At 48.3% G+C, this 18539-nt stretch overlaps 2 protein-coding genes across 6 annotated transcripts in view; one reads left to right on the top strand and one right to left on the bottom strand.

The window, feature by feature from the left end:
- Positions 1–215: 215 nt before the first annotated feature.
- LOC146505961 (uncharacterized) lies at positions 216–4418 on the bottom strand. The gene is made up of 7 exons (XM_085182465.1): positions 4394–4418; positions 2693–2781; positions 2159–2323; positions 1839–1931; positions 1733–1807; positions 1557–1692; positions 216–460 (listed from the first exon to the last, which is right to left on the bottom strand). Exons 1-7 carry the CDS (start codon positions 4416–4418, stop codon positions 216–218), a joined length of 828 nt encoding a protein of 275 aa, XP_085038591.1.
- Positions 4419–9271: 4853 nt separating this feature from the next.
- ninl (ninein-like) overlaps positions 9272–18539 on the top strand; it is a 25111-nt gene continuing 15843 nt past the window's right edge. For 2 of the 5 annotated variants that reach the window (XM_085182577.1, XM_085182574.1), the window contains exons 1-9: positions 9274–9486; positions 10900–11111; positions 11197–11293; positions 12024–12214; positions 14340–14397; positions 14827–14909; positions 14978–15121; positions 16086–16262; positions 18257–18393. In XM_085182577.1, the coding sequence (XP_085038703.1) occupies positions 10929–11111; positions 11197–11293; positions 12024–12214; positions 14340–14397; positions 14827–14909; positions 14978–15121; positions 16086–16262; positions 18257–18393 (1070 nt within the window). In that variant the 5' untranslated portion in view covers positions 9274–9486; positions 10900–10928. Of the gene's footprint in view, positions 9487–9512; positions 10740–10899; positions 11112–11196; positions 11294–12023; positions 12215–14339; positions 14398–14826; positions 14910–14977; positions 15122–16085; positions 16263–18256; positions 18394–18539 lie in introns of those variants that run through there. The other 3 variants (XM_085182578.1, XM_085182579.1, XM_085182576.1) reach the window with 3 other exon arrangements.

Below are 18539 nucleotides of genomic sequence, written 5' to 3'. Positions count from 1 at the left end.
AAAGCAGTTTTCCTGTGATGGGAGCGGTCTGTAAAACTTTATTAGTGAGGAGTAAAAGAATATAATTTTTAAAAACCGATCAGATGATGGTAAATGGCCTGTATTTGTTTAGCACTTTACTCGTCCCTGAGGACCCCAAAGCGCTTTGCACATCCAGTCAGAGGGCAGGATGTTGAAGAGGTGGAGGTTAGGATGGAGGCGGCTCTGTAGAGACATCAAGAGCTGACAATTAAGTCCAGAGGGGGGAGTGGGCAGCCGATCAGCTTCTCTGCAGTTCTGATGACCGTCTGTAGTCTCTTCTTATCGGCTGTTGTGCAACCAGCGTACCACACAGGGATGGCGTGCACCAGCACACTCTCCACAGTGGTACGGTAGAAGGACACTAGGAGGTCAGTCTGCAGTCTGTTCCATCTCAGGACCCTCAGGAAGTGGAGGCGCTGCTGGGCTTTCTCCACCAGCGCTGATGTGTTTGTGGACCAGGATCCGTCCTCAGATGTGTGGGTGCTCCACATTTCATGGAGAGGGGAGGGGGATCAGTTTTTCTTCTTCTCACCTTCATAAACCTCATTTAAGTGCTGGAACGTTTACTGTGCAGACCTGATCTAAAACCACGCGGCTGATGTGACATCATCATCAGTGAATGTGGTCAAACAGGACCTGCGGCGTCTCTGCAGCGTGCACTTGCATTTCTCAGTGTTTTTAATCCTTCGTGACTTCAGAAATCTCTGCGTGAACACAGCGTCTGCTGTTGGTCTGTAACCGTAGCATCGTGGATCCGTCACAGTCTGAATGAACTCTTTCACTGGTCAAAATGCCACAAAGTGCATTGTGGGTAAACCTTCCAGCCCTGATCAGTGCAGCTCTGTGAGGGTTACAAAATCTGGTGTTATGAAACATCCACCAAAGTTTCTTCTTTTCTACAATGTTCAGAAAGACTTCATAACACAGCTCGTGATTCAAATGATTTACCTGCTGAACTCAAATACACCAGAGAGAGGCCGACACCTGCACATTATACTGTCATCGTGATACAGCATACATGTAGGAGAGGGCGTGGTGGTGAAGCAGAGCTGCTGACCTGCTGTGACTCAGCACGACTTCATGTCGCTCTCTGCCTCGTGCTGAAACTCGGCTGAAAGGTCAGAGGAGGTCCTCACTGCAAACTCCGATTACTGTCACCCCGAAGGGGGAGCCTGCTGCACATCACAGGTCACCAAACAGGTCAAAGACTCTAACATGAGAGACCTCGGGGTCAGAGGTCATTACCAGCTCTAAAGAAATGATTAGCTGCTCCCAGTCACGCACTGCCACGCAGCCACAGACTGTAGATAAAAGATGGAGAGCAGAAAATCAGGTGGGTGGAGCCTGTTCAACCATGTCCTCAGAGCAAAAAATATCTCAGCATGCGATGAGGTCTTCATGGACGCCTCGCCTGTGCACGTTTACCTGTGTAAGTCTGACACACCTGTGCAGCAGCAGACATCGTCTTCTTCTGTGGTTTTCTTCTTCCAGTCAGCTGAAGTCAAACTGAAATGTGAGTGAAATCAGAGTCACACATCCCCACATCCCCACAGACCCCACAGACCCCACAGACCTCACAGACCTCACAGACCCCACAGACCTCACAGACCCCACAGACCTCACAGACCTCACAGACCCCACAGACCCCACATCCCCACAGACCCCACGGACCTCACAGACCCCACAGACCTCACAGACCCCACATCCCCACAGACCCCACGGACCTCACAGACCCCACAGACCTCACAGACCTCACAGACCCCACATCCCCACAGACCTCACAGACCTCACAGACCCCACAGACCCCACATCCCCACAGACCCCACAGACCTCACAGACCCCACAGACCCCACAGACCTCACAGACCCCACAGACCTCACAGACCCCACATCCCCACAGACCCCACAGACCTCACAGACCCCACAGACCTCACAGACCCCACATCCCCACAGACCCCACGGACCTCACAGACCCCACGGACCTCACAGACCCCACAGACCTCACAGACCCCACATCCCCACAGACCCCACAGACCCCACAGACCTCACAGACCCCACAGACCCCACTGACCTCACAGACCTCACAGACCCCACAGACCCCACAGACCTCACAGACCCCACATCCCCACAGACCTCACAGACCCCACAGACCCCACAGACCTCACAGACCTCACAGACCCCACAGACCTCACAGACCTCACAGACCCCACAGACCCCACAGACCCCACGGACCTCACAGACCCCACGGACCTCACAGACCCCACAGACCTCACAGACCCCACATCCCCACAGACCCCACGGACCTCACAGACCCCACAGACCTCACAGACCCCACATCCCCACAGACCCCACAGACCCCACAGACCTCACAGACCCCACAGACCCCACTGACCTCACAGACCTCACAGACCCCACAGACCCCACAGACCTCACAGACCCCACAGACCCCACAGACCTCACAGACCCCACATCCCCACAGACCTCACAGACCCCACAGACCTCACAGACCCCACAGACCCCACAGACCTCACAGACCTCACAGACCCCACAGACCCCACAGACCCCACAGACCCTGCCTACAGACCCCACAGACCCCACTGACCCTGCCCACAGACCCCACAGACCCTGCCCACAGACCCCACAGACCCACAGACCTCACAGACCCCACTGACCCTGCCCACAGACCCCACAGACCCCACAGACCCCACAGACCCACAGACCTCACAGACCCCACTGACCCTGCCCACAGACCCCACAGACCCTGCCCACAGACCCCACAGACCTCACAGACCCTGCCCACAGACCCCACAGACCCTGCCCACAGACCCCACAGACCTCACAGACCCCACAGACCCTGCCCACAGACCCCACAGACCCTGCCCACAGACCCTGCCCACAGACCTCACAGACCCTGCCCACAGACCTCACAGACCCTGCCCACAGACCCCACAGACCCCACAGACCTCACAGACCCCACAGACCTCACAGACCTCACAGACCCTGCCCACAGACCCCACAGACCCTGCCCACAGACCCTGCCCACAGACCTCACAGACCCTGCCCACAGACCTCACAGACCCTGCCCACAGACCTCACAGACCCCACAGACCCTGCCCACAGACCTCACAGACCCTGCCCACAGACCCCACAGACCCTGCCCACAGACCCTGCCCACAGACCCCACAGACCCTGCCCACAGACCCCACAGACCCTGCCCACAGACCCTGCCCACAGACCTCACAGACCCTGCCCACAGACCCCACAGACCCTGCCCACAGACCTCACAGACCCTGCCCACAGACCCCACAGACCCTGCCCACAGACCTCACAGACCCTGCCCACAGACCCCACAGACCCTGCCCACAGACCCTGCCCACAGACCTCACAGACCCTGCCCACAGACCCCACAGACCCTGCCCACAGACCCCACAGACCCTGCCCACAGACCCTGCCCACAGACCTCACAGACCCTGCCCACAGACCCCACAGACCCTGCCCACAGACCCCACAGACCCTGCCCTGCCCACAGACCCCAGCGTGCTGTGTGATGCGGAGCACGCCGTCTCTTTGGTTTCTGGCGAGCAGCGATAACTCTGGTTCCACTCTGGCTCACATTTCACAACACAAACAAACCTGTGACTCAGGTATGTGGTCAAACCACTGCTGATGTCACACTCAGAGTCCTCCCACTGGAAGCTGTGGGCGGAGCTTAAACAGAGTTTGTTGCTAACCCTGAAACCCCGCCCATCCTTTCTTTAACTGTATTATTATATTTCTGCATTTCACCGATGAGTCATGTGACCCTCAGGGTGCCTTTGACTCAACAGACCAACGAGCCAATCAGCTGATGTTATTTCTCATGATTTTAAACGAACATGTGACACGAGTCCAGCACAGATGTGATGTTTTCATTGCAGGAAGACCTGATGAGGAGATGATTACCTGCTGATCTGTCCCCCAGCTCCTGTATTTGTTCCACTTTTAACAGTAACACACAAACTCTGACTCGGACCTCTCTCTCCCACAGTCAGCACGACACCGTCATGATCACAAACAGAGAGCAACAGTAACTCCAAAAACATTAATAACGTCCAGCCTCTTCAAAGATGTCAACATCCACTGAACTCTACCGTTAAATATCCACCAGTCTGATCAGTCAGGCACTTTTAAATGTCCGCTCTCTGTGGAACAAGTCTTTTATTATTAATGATTTAATTTTAGATAATAAACTTGTTTATTTTTAACTGAAACATGGCTCGGATGCACCAGCTGTTCTCACTGAGGCCTCCCCCACCAAATTTTAATTTCTCTTTTTCTATTAGAAGTGGTGAGAGAGGTGGTGGGACTGCATCGTTAACCAACAACACACTCACCACCAAACACATTTGATTTGATCATTTTACCGCTTTTGAATTCCACGCTGTTGTTTTCAGCAGCCCTCCAGTTTTATCTGTCACAGTTTACAGACCAGCTAAAGACAGTGCTGCTTTTATCAAGGAATCCTCAGAAGTTTTAACAAACATACACTCAAACATGATAATTTTAACCAGTGATTTTAACCTGCACATAGATTGACTTGGCTGTCTCTGACCACTACTGTGTGTTTTTTAACATCATTTTATTCAGCGGGAGACCTCGGTGCAAACTGTGAGGAGGCGCTATCTAACCTCTGAAGTGGCTGCAAACTTTACCAGGGTTTTAGACGAATGCCCCCCTGTGATTTTACCTGCACCCTGTGATTTTATTTTTAATCATTTTAACAGCAAACTGAAGAAAAGCCTTGACTCCGTTGCTCCACTCACCACCAAAAAGATTAACGTAAAACATGCATCACCCTGGAGAAACGAAGAAAACACTCAAAAGAAATTGCAGAACTGCAGAAAGGAGATGGAGGAAAAATGAAAATGCAATCAACCATCAAATACTTTGCAACTTAAAATGTACAATAATACATTAAGGAATTCAAGAAGTTCATACTTCACCAAAATAATCAGTAATAACAAAAATAATCCCAAGGTCCTCTTTTCCACCATAGATCATTTATTTAACCCTGATTTTAACAGCTCCCACAGAACCCCCACAGACTCGCTCTGTGAGCAGTTTGCAGACCACTTCAGGGGAAAAGTCAGCGCCATGAGATCTGATATTTTATCTTCTCACGATATGATTTTAAACACATCTGAGGACTCGATTGTACCTGAGGAGACACAGGTTTGTCCTGGTTAATGCTGAGAACCTTCAGAAAGTTTTCTCCACAGTGAGACCCACCACATGTCTTTTAGATCCAATCCCCTCTTCACTCTTTAAAACACTTTATGGATTTTTTGAAGCTGAGCTTTTATACATGATGAATTGCTCTCTTCAGTTGGGTGTCTTCCCTGCTGCCTTTAAAACGGCGGTGGTGAGGCCCCTTCTGAAGAAGAGCAGTTTGGATTGTAATGATTTTAATACAGACCTGTATCCAACTCACCATTTTTAAGTAAAACTTTAGAAAAACTTGTTTTTACTCAGATTAATGACTTTTTGAATGACAGACAGATCCTGGAGATATTCCAGTCTGGATTTACGGTGACCCACAGCACAGAGACTGCTCTCCTAAAGGTTTAAATGATCTTAGATGTAACTGGGATGTAGATAGATGTAACTATCTGAATCTTACACCCAAAGTTTTAATCTGATGTAAAATGTATAGAAGTCCATTACTGTATATAGTAACTGTTAAGTCTAATATACCCTAGTAAGCTATAGTATTCTTTCCATCTGTGCAGTTCTGTTGAAGAAAGATGTTGAATCTGTTTAAATATCCTTGAAAAATAATTTGTTTCTGCATATTTTCCCCCCCCCCACTGCATCAAATTAAAGTTGATTGTGTTGATTAACCATCATGAGGTGGAGGGTGGTTCCCTATTTTTATTTTTATTTATTTATTTATTGCTGGGAGTTTTAGAGCTCTATTGGTTAGGTTGCTTAATCTTCAAAATACCAGAATAGGGAGGATGGAGCAGGTTTAACTTTATTAGATTGATCAGTTTTGCTGAACTATGAAATATTTGGGTGCAGTGTATTTTTTACATACAGGTGTAACAGAATAGCTTTAGTGTTGTTGTTTATTTAAACTTGAGTATGAACTTATACAAAAACAGCAAGATATTAAAAAAACAGTTTTATTGATTTAAAAACACTATATTGGATTCATATCGGTATCGGCAGATATCCAAATTTATGATATTGTATCGGACATAAAAACGTGGTATCGTGCATCTCTAGTAAAAACTCACCTGTTCTAGCTTTTGAAGCAAATTAGTTTGGACCTCCACCTGGTCTGCAGTTGTGCTATGTAACTGTAACTGTCACAGTAACTGTAACTATAATTTTTTTTAATGTTTCTGTTGCCTTTGTTGTGATCTGCTTTGCTACCTTGTGTGAAGCACTTTGATGCATACTGTCCTTTTTAAATGTGCTATAGAAATAAAAGATTGATTGATTGATTGCTCTCTCACAGCACGTCACACAGATGTGGACAAAGATCACCTGATGTCTCAGCTACAGTAACTGTGACGGGAACAATTACAGACTCATTACTGAACTGAAGTCATCTTTAAATTATTCTTTTTAAATCTTCGAACAGGATTTTCTATTCTTTGTTCTTTTACTTCAGGAAAGGATCCAAATATATGCTGTGTTAGCGCCCCCCAGCGGATCAACTCCACACTGCACCGTTTTTAATCAAACCGGAAGCGGGTTTGTTATTCAAAATAAAAGCTGGAAAATAGTTAAAGTTTATTTAAACAGGTTATTTAATACAAACTCAGTTCAAAGTGTTTTCAGGACTCACAGATTTCTGCTCTAAAATAGTTAAAAACAAACAAACAAGAAGCTGATGAGGAAGAACGCTGCTCTCGTTTACTCTGAGGACTTCCTTTAGGCTGTTTCATGTGCTCTTCGCTCCCTGCAGACTGTCACAGACACACAAAACCAGCACACAAACAGGGATTACACTCACCAAACACTTCATCAGGTACACCTGCTCAACTACGCGTCAAAGCAGTTCTCAGTAATGTAATGTGGTGCAGGTGGAGAATTAAAAGTCACCGTCAATGAAACCGTCTTGCTTTGTGTTGTTACAGCTTCCTGACATATTTACTGTCTGATGGAGATTCATTTAATGACCTAAAACAAAAACTCAGCATGTTGATCTCGAAATATTGGATTTAAATGTAAATAACTCGCTCCTTTTATTTGCTGCTCGTTGATCAGATTAAGACGATTTTAATTTGACTATGTTTTGTTTCTTCTTCTTTTTAAAAAATCAAAGAATATGACGTTATTTTGTGTTTATAAACTGCAGATAAATGATAACACCATTGAGCGAAAGTTGGATTACATCGTGGAGCAGCTGACTGCAGTCGTGAGTTCTCAGAATCGGCTCTCTGAGCACAAGAATGAAAACACCAGCAAGTTTGATAGCATCATGGGGAAGCTCACGGTTCTCCAACGGGAGATTGAGAGACCAGTGTCGGAGTGTTAAAGAACAGCTTTGAAATTCTCCTGAGTTGTTGCAAAAGACAAATCACCATCATAATGCGGCTACCCTCTTGGGCGATCGTGGCTCAAGAGTTGGGAGTTCGCCTTGTAATCAGAAGGTTGCCGGTTCGAGCCCCGGCTCAGACAGTCTCAGTCGTTGTGTCCTTGGGCAAGACACTTCAACTACCACTGGTGTTGGCCAGAGGGGCCGATGGCACGATATGGCAGCCTCGCTTCTGTCAGTCTGCTCCAGGGCAGCTGTGGCTACAAGTGTAGCTGCCTCCACCAGTGCGTGAATGGGTGGATGACTGGGTGTGTAAAGTGCTTTGGGGACCCTAGGGGGACTAGTAAAAGTGTAACCATTTACCCCTTCGGCGCCAGCTGTGGTCTCAAGGCTGGAGCCGAACAAAAACTCCCTGATAACGACTGTGTTGAGTCTGTTCTTCCCTGCAAGGCCACCTGGGTTGGCTGGAAGACTGTTTACTCAGCCTGGCAGGGCGAAGGACACTGTCTCAGCTGAACTATGGACACGCACACACATACATATACTGATACTGATAAGCACTCACCGACGCATCACCCTCCCTACCCCGGATCCAACGCCACCTCCAACGCTTACCTCCCCTCTGACGTGGACATCGGGTCAGTTGGAGGCGCAGTCGAAGATTGCAGCGGTCCCAGATCAGATGTACACACTGGAACTCTTTCCCATGTTGCTGTCTGTGTTTATTGTGCTATGGTGTGTTGATATCTGTGCATTCCTGGATAATCCTTCTGTGTTACACATTTCGATGTTTTTTTCTCGCTACCTAGCCTGACCTGTCTCCCCAATGTGATGTTTGTGTTTTGTATGTACGGTCGGCAAGGTCTGTCATCTCGGTGGGCAAAAGACCTGCAACTGACAAATAAAGGCTATCTCATCTCATCATCTCATCATCTCATCATCAAAAATATTCTTGGAATATTTACCTGTGGTGATTCTTTCAAAATAAAATGAGAATTTCTTCCTCACAGAAAAAACAAAACAAAAACACTTTGAAATGATTGAAACAAAAGTTTGGAGCCAAAAAACCATCACGATGTCCTCGGTGTGATGAGCTGTGATGGGCTCTCCCTGAGGACAGGAGAGCCGCTGTAGTTTAAAAGGTCTGAACTTCAGAAGCAGACTTTAGTTCGTCACTGCATCAAGTCAAGTCAAGTGGCTTTTATTGTAAAAGCACGTGACATATAACAGACACAGGACCATGTAAAGTGCCATGTGCAAAAAATGGAAATGTGCAAAATGCCGAGTATTGTGCAAAAGTAACTTGGTGTGTGTGTGTGTGTCAGTCCAGTCACTGAGTGTTCAGGACTCTGGTGCCCCAGCAGCTTCTTTAAAAGAGTCATTCAGGTCAGAGGGCGTTGTTGTAACATTTAGTCTCAGAGCTGCTCCTGAGGCTGATCAGGTGTCTCTGAGGTGTGACATCAATCACGTGGGGTACACTGACCTGTGCATTTACCTGTTATTCCTCTTATTTACTATGTTTGAGTGAAAGACGCAGAGATCAATAAAACTGTTTAAAAATGAATTTATTTGTGCAATTTTTTTTCTTTTTTTGGATTTTAATCATGTAGTTCACTCCGTGTCCATGTAACTTTATTAATGTTAAATGTCTGTTTAATGTTTGTAATTCACAGTTTTAAACGTATCTTATTATTTCTTGTTTGTCTTATTGTTTGTGTTTTATTTTGAAAGGTGCCGCCGCCGGTAAAATGCCGCACCGTCGCTGAGTTTTATTGTGAAGGCGGAGCGGAAATACCCCTGTGTGTGGTTTTCGGGGTTCTCGGTGTGTCGGTGTTGCGGCTCCGGTAACTTGTGCTCAGCGGCTTAACGGCGGAGCTCCGGGAGGCCGTTCATGGAGGAAACGTGAAGTTTGACCGGAGGAGGAGAACTTTTCCCGCGGTAAGACTGACCTACCGACCCGACCGGACTCACGGTTACCGTTAACTTCATCTGGTTAATGTTAACGTGAGCTGGTTACCGGGGAGACTCTCCGTTAGAAGCGGGAGTTTAAAGGGGTGAAAAAAAAAAAGTTTTTCGGTGTTTTATTGATTTATTTGTACTTTTTTTTGGCTCTTTGGTTTTTGTTCCCGCGGCTCGCGACTCTGTTCCCATGGTGAAGCTTCTTCAGCTCGCGAGAGTCTCCGGACAGAGCCGAGGGGGTTTCCGGAAACGTTCGTGTTTACATTGACCGTAGCTGACGTTAAACTCCTGCTCGGGTATCTCACACCTGTGTTTCAAAACAACTTCATTGTCCACTGTTGTAGCACAAAACACAACAGCAGCTGCACTGATCAGGGTATTGATAACTAATCGAATACAATAATATCAAATACGAGCTGAATTTAACTTTGGAGGATCACCACAGAGCTTATGATCAATGATAACACACTGTCAGACAAAGGTGGAGCTGCCAGGCAGGAGGAGGTGCTCAGAGGAGGTGGAGAAGGAGATCCTCAGCCGTTTTAATGACATCATCTGACCAGTGACATGGCTGCTGTGAGGTTACTGTACTAATGGGGCCTCCAAGAAGAACGGGCTCCAGGTTGGGTCTGCAGTGAAATTCTAGGATGTTGATTGGATGTTAGTGAGAACTGATCAGCAGGTGTCTGTGGATGCAGACTGATAACAGCGCCAAGCCAGGTGATCACACACAGGCCACAAAGTTAAATGTCCACTTCAGCATGTCCACAAAGGGATGGGTCCATTTTTTATATACAGTATGTGTTTATTTACCTTTTCTGTGACAAAATAACTGAAGTAACCAAAACATAAAAAGATCAGAACACGTGGACGATCGATCGATGAGTGCTTTAGCTCTCGTCTGTTTTTAATGGAGACAGACGTCTCACGTATCAATAAGTCTGGTGTTTCCAGGCTGAAGCAGTGTGCTGAGGATGATGATGGTGAAACAGCCAGCGCACAGATAAGAGGAGCACTGATGATGTAACAGAGGCATGGGGGAGGGGCCGAGGCGTGTTTCAGGGTCATACATGTGGAATGAACAGCACGCAGTCCCGGGCTTCCAGGACCTCCTGAAACATTTCAGGCACGGAGGGTTCTTAAAATCACATCTGTACTGATGAGAGTCACCTCAGAAAGGACCCTGGGATCATCCTGCCATGTTGTCTTCCTGTGAAAACAGTGCACTCTGGGTAAAAACAGCAGTAATACTTTAAAGGGTCGTTCAACAAGCTCTTCAATGGAAGCAGAGAGTCTGAAGTCTAACCACTCCTGACCTCGCTGTGTTTCAGCTGAAAGACCAAAACTACACCTGACCGGTGAGTAACTCGCTGTACTCTGTTTTCTCTCCAGGTGTGGGCGCCACAGTGTGATGCGTTGGCATGGAGGAGGCGGAGCACAGCCGCTACGTCTCTCAGCTGAAGGCCGAGTTCGACAGCTGCGACACGACGGCGACCGGCTTCCTGGACCGAGAGGAGCTCACGGCGCTGTGCCGCAAACTGCAGCTGGACGCTCACCTGCCGCTGCTGCTCGCCACGCTGTTGGGAGAGAGGCGCTATGGCCGGGTAACTCTCTTACACACACACACACACACACACACACACAGTATTTGTGTGGCGCTTTCAATAAAATCAAGTGTTTGTGTTTCAGGTGAACTTCGAGGAGTTTAAGGAGGGCTTTGTGGCCGTGCTGTCCCGCTCTCTGGACTTCGGGACATCAGAGGACGACAGCAGCTACCTGGAGCCAGGTGACACATGGAAAGGGGGCGGGCCTACAGAGGTCAGGGGTCAGAGGTTCATGATTGGGGAACACAAATGGATGTCAGCTGATCTCTTGTTTGGGTTCATGTTATTTATAGCGCGATGTAAACCTTAAGTCATGTGACCTTCAGGGTGTCGCTGACCTGAAAATCGTCCTTTGTGGCTTAAAGAAGGATCAGCTTTGAGCTCAGCTGATATCATCCAGGTCCACCTGCAGACGTGCGAGTCCAGGACAGGAAGACTTCCTCAGCATAGAGGAGCCGAGGATCGTCCTCCATTTTTGTTGTCAGCTCTGTTTGTAACATTTCAAACATTTTGTTTCAGTTCAAGCTGCTCGATTGTGTGAAGTCATCATCACACTTTGAGAAATGAATCATGAGGCAGCAATGCAGGCGTGACGGCTTTTACATGTTCAGACAGCCGACGCCGTGTTGCTGTTTGCTGCGGCCGCTGACACCACAGCAAACTGAGCAGCTCGTTATCACCCAACATGGTTTCAGTGTTTGTGGCGCAGCAGGACGCCGCGCGAATCCTCGGCCCTCTGAACAGTTTGGATGTATAACTGGGACAGAGCGAGCAGATAGACGCCGTCTGCAGGCGTGCAGCTGGGTGGTCTGGTTAAAGTCCGAGGAGGATTCCTCTTTGGCACGTTCTGGCTCCGAGTGTCGCAGCGGCGTCTCGCTGACCCACTCAGGCCGCTCCTCTTCCTCTCTGCAGCTGTTCCAGAGGAGGTGAAGCCAAAGTTGGTGAAAGGAGCGAAGCGTTACGGCCGCCGCAGTAAACCCGACGCCGCGCTTACCTGTGACTCAGAAGACTCTCCGCCGTCCAGAGCAGAGGCCTCAGACTCGTCACCGACCGGCGTCCGAAAGGCCAAACTGAGACGGGCGACGTCACTGGAAAGCGTGGAGGTGAGACAGCTAGTTTTATTTTGAAACACTGACTTCCTGTTTGAGTTTGAGACGCTGACCCGGCTGTGGTGTTTCTTCGCTGGGTCGGAGCGATTAGTTTGATAAAGACTTTAAAATCATAATCAACACAAAGTCACATGTTGGCACGTGTGGCGTCTCTGTCATCGCGTCCGTGGTTGGAAGCTCGGGCCTCGATTCATGGATTACATGAAGCCACATTATCAGACGCCCAGATGTGGTCATGTGACTCGGTTCACTCGTCAGGATGTTTATGGCGGCCGGAGGTCTGAGAGTCATTTTCAGTTAAAAACTGTGGGAACGCCCTGAGTGTGGGCTTCCTGTACGTGTGAGCGTACCGCAGTGATGCTGTCTGACTGAACACCTGAAACCGTGTGTGCGTGCCGCGCCGCAGGCTCCCGCCGTCGTCCGTCGCCTGGATCTCGTGTGTCTGCGCCGGCCGAGGCGTTCGGGAGCTGCAGCTCTCTAATTAGAGTTTCTGGTTTTAGGTTTTCAGCTGCACGCAGAGGGCGGAGTCCCTGCAGAGGAGGTGGTTCACTCAGCTCTTTGTCACTTTGTTCTCGTGCCGTGACGATGCTGTGACCTCTGACCTCTGAATGTTTCTGCATCGGTGAGGCTGCGGTCTGGTTCTCACTGTGTGAAGTCAGCTGGTCTCAGGTTTCCTGCAATTCTGCAGCCGAGGCTGTGAATACCTGAGGGGGGAGGAGGAGGTTTGGCGGTTTCGGGGCGGTGGAGGTCTTTCAGGAAGTGGGATTGTGAGGAATGCGGCTGCTGGCAGACGCTCCGCTGGTTTGGCTGCTTCTCACTTTTAGTTTTTGCTGACTGAGAATGTGAAACAGCTTCAGTGCAGCGGCTCTGCTGCGGGAACACGACTCCACCTCTTCTTCTTCTTCATCACTTCTTTACACCAGAGCCACCCGTTCCTTTCTTCCTGGTTTGTCTGAGGCGTTGGACAGTTTTTCACCTCGAGTAACTGACTCTCTGCAGCTCACTTTGATGCTGGAGAGGTGCCCAGTATGGATTTGGACTTTGTCCCTCCAGGCTGCCGCAGCGTCGCGGTGCCTTCAGTTTTGTCCTCATGCTGTACCTCAGTTTGCAGACACACTGGCCTCTTTCATGAGGCCGTGTGTTTCCTCCTGCACTGATCAGTGGAAGGCCTGGAGACTGGTCGGCGACCTCTCACCAAACACGTTTTCACAGTGACCACAGCTGTGGTGAATCAATCAGTCTACTGACACAGGAACATCAGAGAGTTTTCATTTGGATCTGAAACAGAGCTCGTGGCCCACAGGACATCATGGCCTGAGCCCACAGAGCAGCGCCCACGGGAGCAGCGCCCACAGAGCAGCGCCCACGATCCTGTTTGCATATCTATTTTTAAATCTCAGTAGAACTGCAACCAAATAAGCGAGAGCGGTGGGTCTCAAACTCCCGTCCTCGAGGGCCGACTGCAGAGCTGAGCAATGATGACATCAGCAGCTGCATAAAGGTTTCCAACTGGTCCTTCAACTCACGTGTTCTCCATAGTAGCAGGAAATGCAGAAAAATGAGGCTTTTATGAAAACACTGAATAAAAACGACTTCCTTAAAGACAATAAATGTACAGTTCAGTACATGAAGTGTGTTTGACTGGCAGAGATGAGCCGTGGCTGAGCGGGACTCACAGGCAGTGTGCACTTCAGTCAGAATTATAATTTATTATTTAATTTATAATCGATATAATCTCTCTGTGTCTGTCAGTGAAACTGTTTTTGCAGAGAGTCCATCGCTGGACTGTGATGATGTGACGCTGATGGCAGCACTTCAGCTGATTCTGAATGTTTTTGAAGATTTCTTCACCGAATATTTAAACATTTTAATCTGCGACCCAAACACGTCGTAAAGGTCCTGATCCGCCCCGTGAACGTCCCGATCGACGAGGGTTCACATGCTAAGCTCTTCAGCGTGACAGTCAGGAGTGTGCACGTGAGCACGCACATATATAACGTGCTCAGTGCGGCAGAAGTAACGACTGCTCAGGAATGTTTTCCAATAGCTGTCGGCTTCACGGTGTGTGTGTGTGTGTGTGTGCGTGCTGCAATCACTGACCTTCATGTTTTCACTGCAGAGCCTGAAGTCTGACGAGGAGGCAGGAAGTCAGAAGGAGACATCCTTTCAGTGTAAAGGTACCACCACGTCCTGTCGCTGGAGTTTAATATTATTAATTATTGGAGTTTTCTTGCTGCTGTTGGTTCCACACACACACACACACACACACATCATGTTGCTGAACGTTTCCCTTCTCTTTGTTTCTGGGTGTTTTTATTCTGACGTTCAGCGATCGTACTGCACACTTCCTGTTTGTACATTTGTCTTCCTGAGTGATAAATTTGTCTTCCTAGTTTATTTATAGTTATTAATTTTCTTTTTACCAAAACTGTGTTCATCAAAGTTACGTACCCGACGTGACAGGAACACGTCTCAGCAGCACGGTGTCCACACACCGCGACGGAGCGCGCTCAGATGTAGAGATGAAAGTTTAGAAGCTTGTTCTCAGCAGGCCAATGCAGGAAGAACCTCCGTGTTCAAGCTCAGGTTCACGTGTCTGTCTGCAGGTCACCACCAGGGGGAGGAGCCAGGAGGACACGCGCTGATGCTGGTGTGCGAACACCTGGGTCTGCAACACCTGCACTCTGAGGTGAGGTGTGTACCGTCGCCCTTTGTGATGACATCAGTATCTGTATTGATCTCTCTGCTCATAAACAGGAAGTGGACGTGCTGCTCAGGAAGTTGGATCCCGACCTAGACGGCAGGGTCAGCATCAGGGAGTTCAAGAAGGTGCTCTGTGGCTCCACCCCCATCACCTGTTCCACCCCAGTACGACAAGCTGACCTGAGAGCGCCACACAAGGTGAGGCGCACGCGTTCAGAGAAGAGTCTGCAGCCGAAGTCAGAGCTGCTGAAATACTCCACGAAAGAAAATGAGGTCACTGCTTCACCTGTGTCAATAACTCCGCCCCTCAGATCTGAGTGACCCCGACCTTGAACGTCTCACTGCTGAGATGAAGACTGAGCTTCATTAAATTACTTAACATTTCATTTCAGTGTCGAATAAAAAAGAAAGAAGCTGAATATTAGAAATAATGTCAGTCAGATCGATGAGCTGTGTTTAGAGTGAGAATGTCCCAGCAGCTCCTGAACGCAGCACCGCCCTCCTCGCCTCCTCCTTTCAGCCAGTCAGGAAGCTCTGCACAGCTGGAGCTCATCAGTCCAATCAGCTGTGGTGGCTGCAGGTGAGCAGGTAGTAGTGCACACAGATAGGTAAAGGCCGTCGTGATCACAGGCTGCGAGGACGGAGAGGATGAGCGCCGCCGCCACGTCCTGCTACAGTCAGGTGACTCAGACTGAACCCAGAAACTCTGAGCAGTTAGACATGCTCTTATTTTGATATGTAGGCAGAACGAGTGAGACTCGCTTTCCCAAAGATCTCATACAAATGAACAAATGAACGCCTGACCCTGACCCGACCCTGACCTGACCTGACCCAACACGTCACACTGAAACTAAAACCACATTTTGAGTCTCAAAAATGCCTTCAAACTTGTGGGGACCCGGATTTTCATCCCCATGAGGGCTGTTTGTCCTCACAAGTATAGTAAACTATCAATGTTTGGTCCCCATGAAGATGTTAATACCCGTCCACACACACATGTGTGAGGACGTTGGCGTGTTTCAGGCTCGCCTTGAAGCTAATCCAGATTAATGGTTGGGGCTGCAGCAGGCGCTCCTCTGGAGTCTGGTCCTGCGTTGGGCTTAAGCTGCTCTGTCTGCGTGCCGACCTTTGAACCTGGACTCTGTTCTGCTCCTCCATGCAGCCTCGGGAGGTGTCAGAGGAGCACTCGGCCCGCTCCGCCTCGCCCTCCCTGCTGATGGCCACCGTGGGTCAGAAGGTGCTCAGCCGGCTGGACGACGGCTCAGGATGTACGAGCCCCGAGCGCGTCGCGGCCCTGTGGACGGAGGAGGGCATCGGGAACAGCCGGGACATCCTGCAGGTCAGAGCTGGGCACAGAGCCCGTTCTACCCTCTGTTTTTGTGTTAATGTTTCTGTGAGCGTGTCGGAGCAGCTTCTGCTCTGTGGTTCGTGGATCAGTTTAGTCTTTACTGACTCAGTTTCACAGAAAATCAAACGGATCGCTTCCCCCTCCTCATCTTCGCTCATTGTTTCCTGTTTCTGGCTCTTCTTCTGTGGTGGATGTGACTTAGTGTTGATGTGAAAATCCTCGCTCTGGCTGTGTCCCAATTCAGGGTCTGCAGGCTTGAAGTACGCGCACTACGCGTACTACGTACGTGCGTACTATAAGTACGAGAAGTGCGGAAGTGAGAGGCTTGTGAAATGGGACGGTCTGGCCTTCATCGCGCTGTTCAGGTTGCCTAGCAACCATGATACTAACCGCGAGAAACGTCTCATACAGCTTTGTGTGACAGAAATGAAGGAGAAAAATGTTTTGTTGTTCAATCATTTTTGTCATGACATCACTTTGATTAGTTGAGTATCTGAGGCTGAAACCACAGGACTGTAAAACATGATTGTTGGGCTTCATTTCTGTACTGAACAGTCATTACAAGAGTAGTGAGTAAATAACAATTAGCTAATGTTGTTCATGAGACTAAAATCATCTCACTGTGGTAATGTAAATATAATATGGCCAATATTATAGTTATTGTCAGATTATTATGATATATATATATATATATATATAAAATTATGCGTACAGTGCTTTCGGTACGCATATGTATCGAACAATACAACATTTTTAATTTATTTTATCAACTTTTCTTCTGACGGTGCTGTCTGTGTTGAGCGCTCAGTGGATCTGCGCTCGACAGTGCAGCCTAGGCGGAGTAGTCGAATGCAGATTCACTGAGCGCAGGGCAAGCTAGCGAGACAGAAGCTAAGCTCGTTGCAACATGACAAATTGAACCTCCCCCACCCTCATTCAGATCTGGCGTTTGGAACTATTTTGGTCTTCATGTGACGTATGACCCTGAAGGTAAGCGCGTCATGGACTAAAGTAAAACAGTATGTTGGATGTGCCACGCAATGCTCAATTACATGGGTGGGAACTAGCGTGTTAGCGCAGTTAGCTCGTTAACGTGTCGGCCGTCCAGCCCCACGCACGGGGCGATCCGCGGTAGCTCGTTAACAGAGATTTGCCGTGTTGTTGCGTTAACGTCATTTCAGATTAACGCTGACAGCACTAGTGGGAACACAACGAATATGACTGCACATTTACTCTGACATCATCCTCGTGCAAAGACAAGTGGAAGCAGACAAAAACAACAAGCACGCATGCTACAAACTTTACCCGAGTCATTTAGACAGCCGTTAGCACATGATTCTCCTTATGGGGACCTGATATGTTTAATATGCTGCTGAGAATATAGCCCAGAAGAAGCGTGTAGAATAGCTTTTATTTTGGAAAGAGACATTTCTCTGTAATAAACTCTCTTTTCCAAAGATGAGTGATTCCTCAATCAGATAGATTTATTTTTTTTATTACTTTGTTGTTTCAGCAACATTAAATTTAAAAACTGTACTTTTGAGTTAAAATATATATTTATAATTTTAATAAATGACATATTAAAAAGGCATGAACATTTTTTTGTATCGAAAAAATATCGAACCGTGAATTTTGTTTATCGTTGCACCCCTAATGTATATATATATATATATATATATGTAGAGGCTTTAAAACCAAGGGCCGAGTACAATAACCTCAGTTTGATCTGAATTAAGAAGCAGAAAGTTAGCGGCCATCCAAGTCTTTATGTCTTTAAGACATTCCTGCAGTTTAACTCATTGGTGTGTGTTATCTGGCTTCATGGACAGATAGAGCTGGGTGTCATCTGCATAGCAGTGTAAATGTATGCTATGTCTTCTAATGATTGTTGAACTGAATCATGTGACCTGAGGCGGGCTCAGCTGGACAGATGTTCCTGATAATGGCGTGTGAGTGAGTGACTCCAGCTGTGTATGTCCCTGCAGACTCTGGACTTCCCCTTGGAGGAGCGCCTCAGTCTGGCAGATCTGACGCTGGCGCTGGACAACGAGCTGCTGGTCAGCGGGAACGGCATCCACCAGGCGGCGCTCATCTCCTACAAGATCGAAATCCAGCACCTGCAGTAGGTTTGATGAACTTTCCAAGGAAACACGGGGCGCTGGTCCAGGCGGGGCTGGAGCAGCGCCCCGTGCTGCGTCACGTTTGCCTGTCACACTGACAGGATTTAGTGTCCTGTGTTTAACTTTAAATCAGTTGTTTTTGTGCTCG

Source organism: Neolamprologus multifasciatus, chromosome 13 (assembly GCF_963576455.1).
Source record: "Neolamprologus multifasciatus chromosome 13, fNeoMul1.2, whole genome shotgun sequence".
Lineage (NCBI taxonomy): Eukaryota > Metazoa > Chordata > Actinopteri > Cichliformes > Cichlidae > Neolamprologus > Neolamprologus multifasciatus.
This window is presented reverse-complemented; position numbering and strand designations above follow the sequence as displayed.

Excerpts from the sequence above, each read along its gene's own strand:
- LOC146505961 (XM_085182465.1), bottom strand. The coding sequence starts at position 4,418 with ATGATCAAATCAAATGTGTTTGGTG. Across the intron at positions 2,324-2,692 it reads CTGTGGGGTCTGTGGGCAGG|GTCCGTGGGGTCTGTGGGGA; the intron begins GTCAGTGGGGTC and ends GGGGTCTGTGAG. Across the intron at positions 1,693-1,732 it reads CTGTGAGGTCCGTGGGGTCT|GTCCGTGGGGTCTGTGGGGA; the intron begins GTGGGGATGTGG and ends GGGGTCTGTGAG.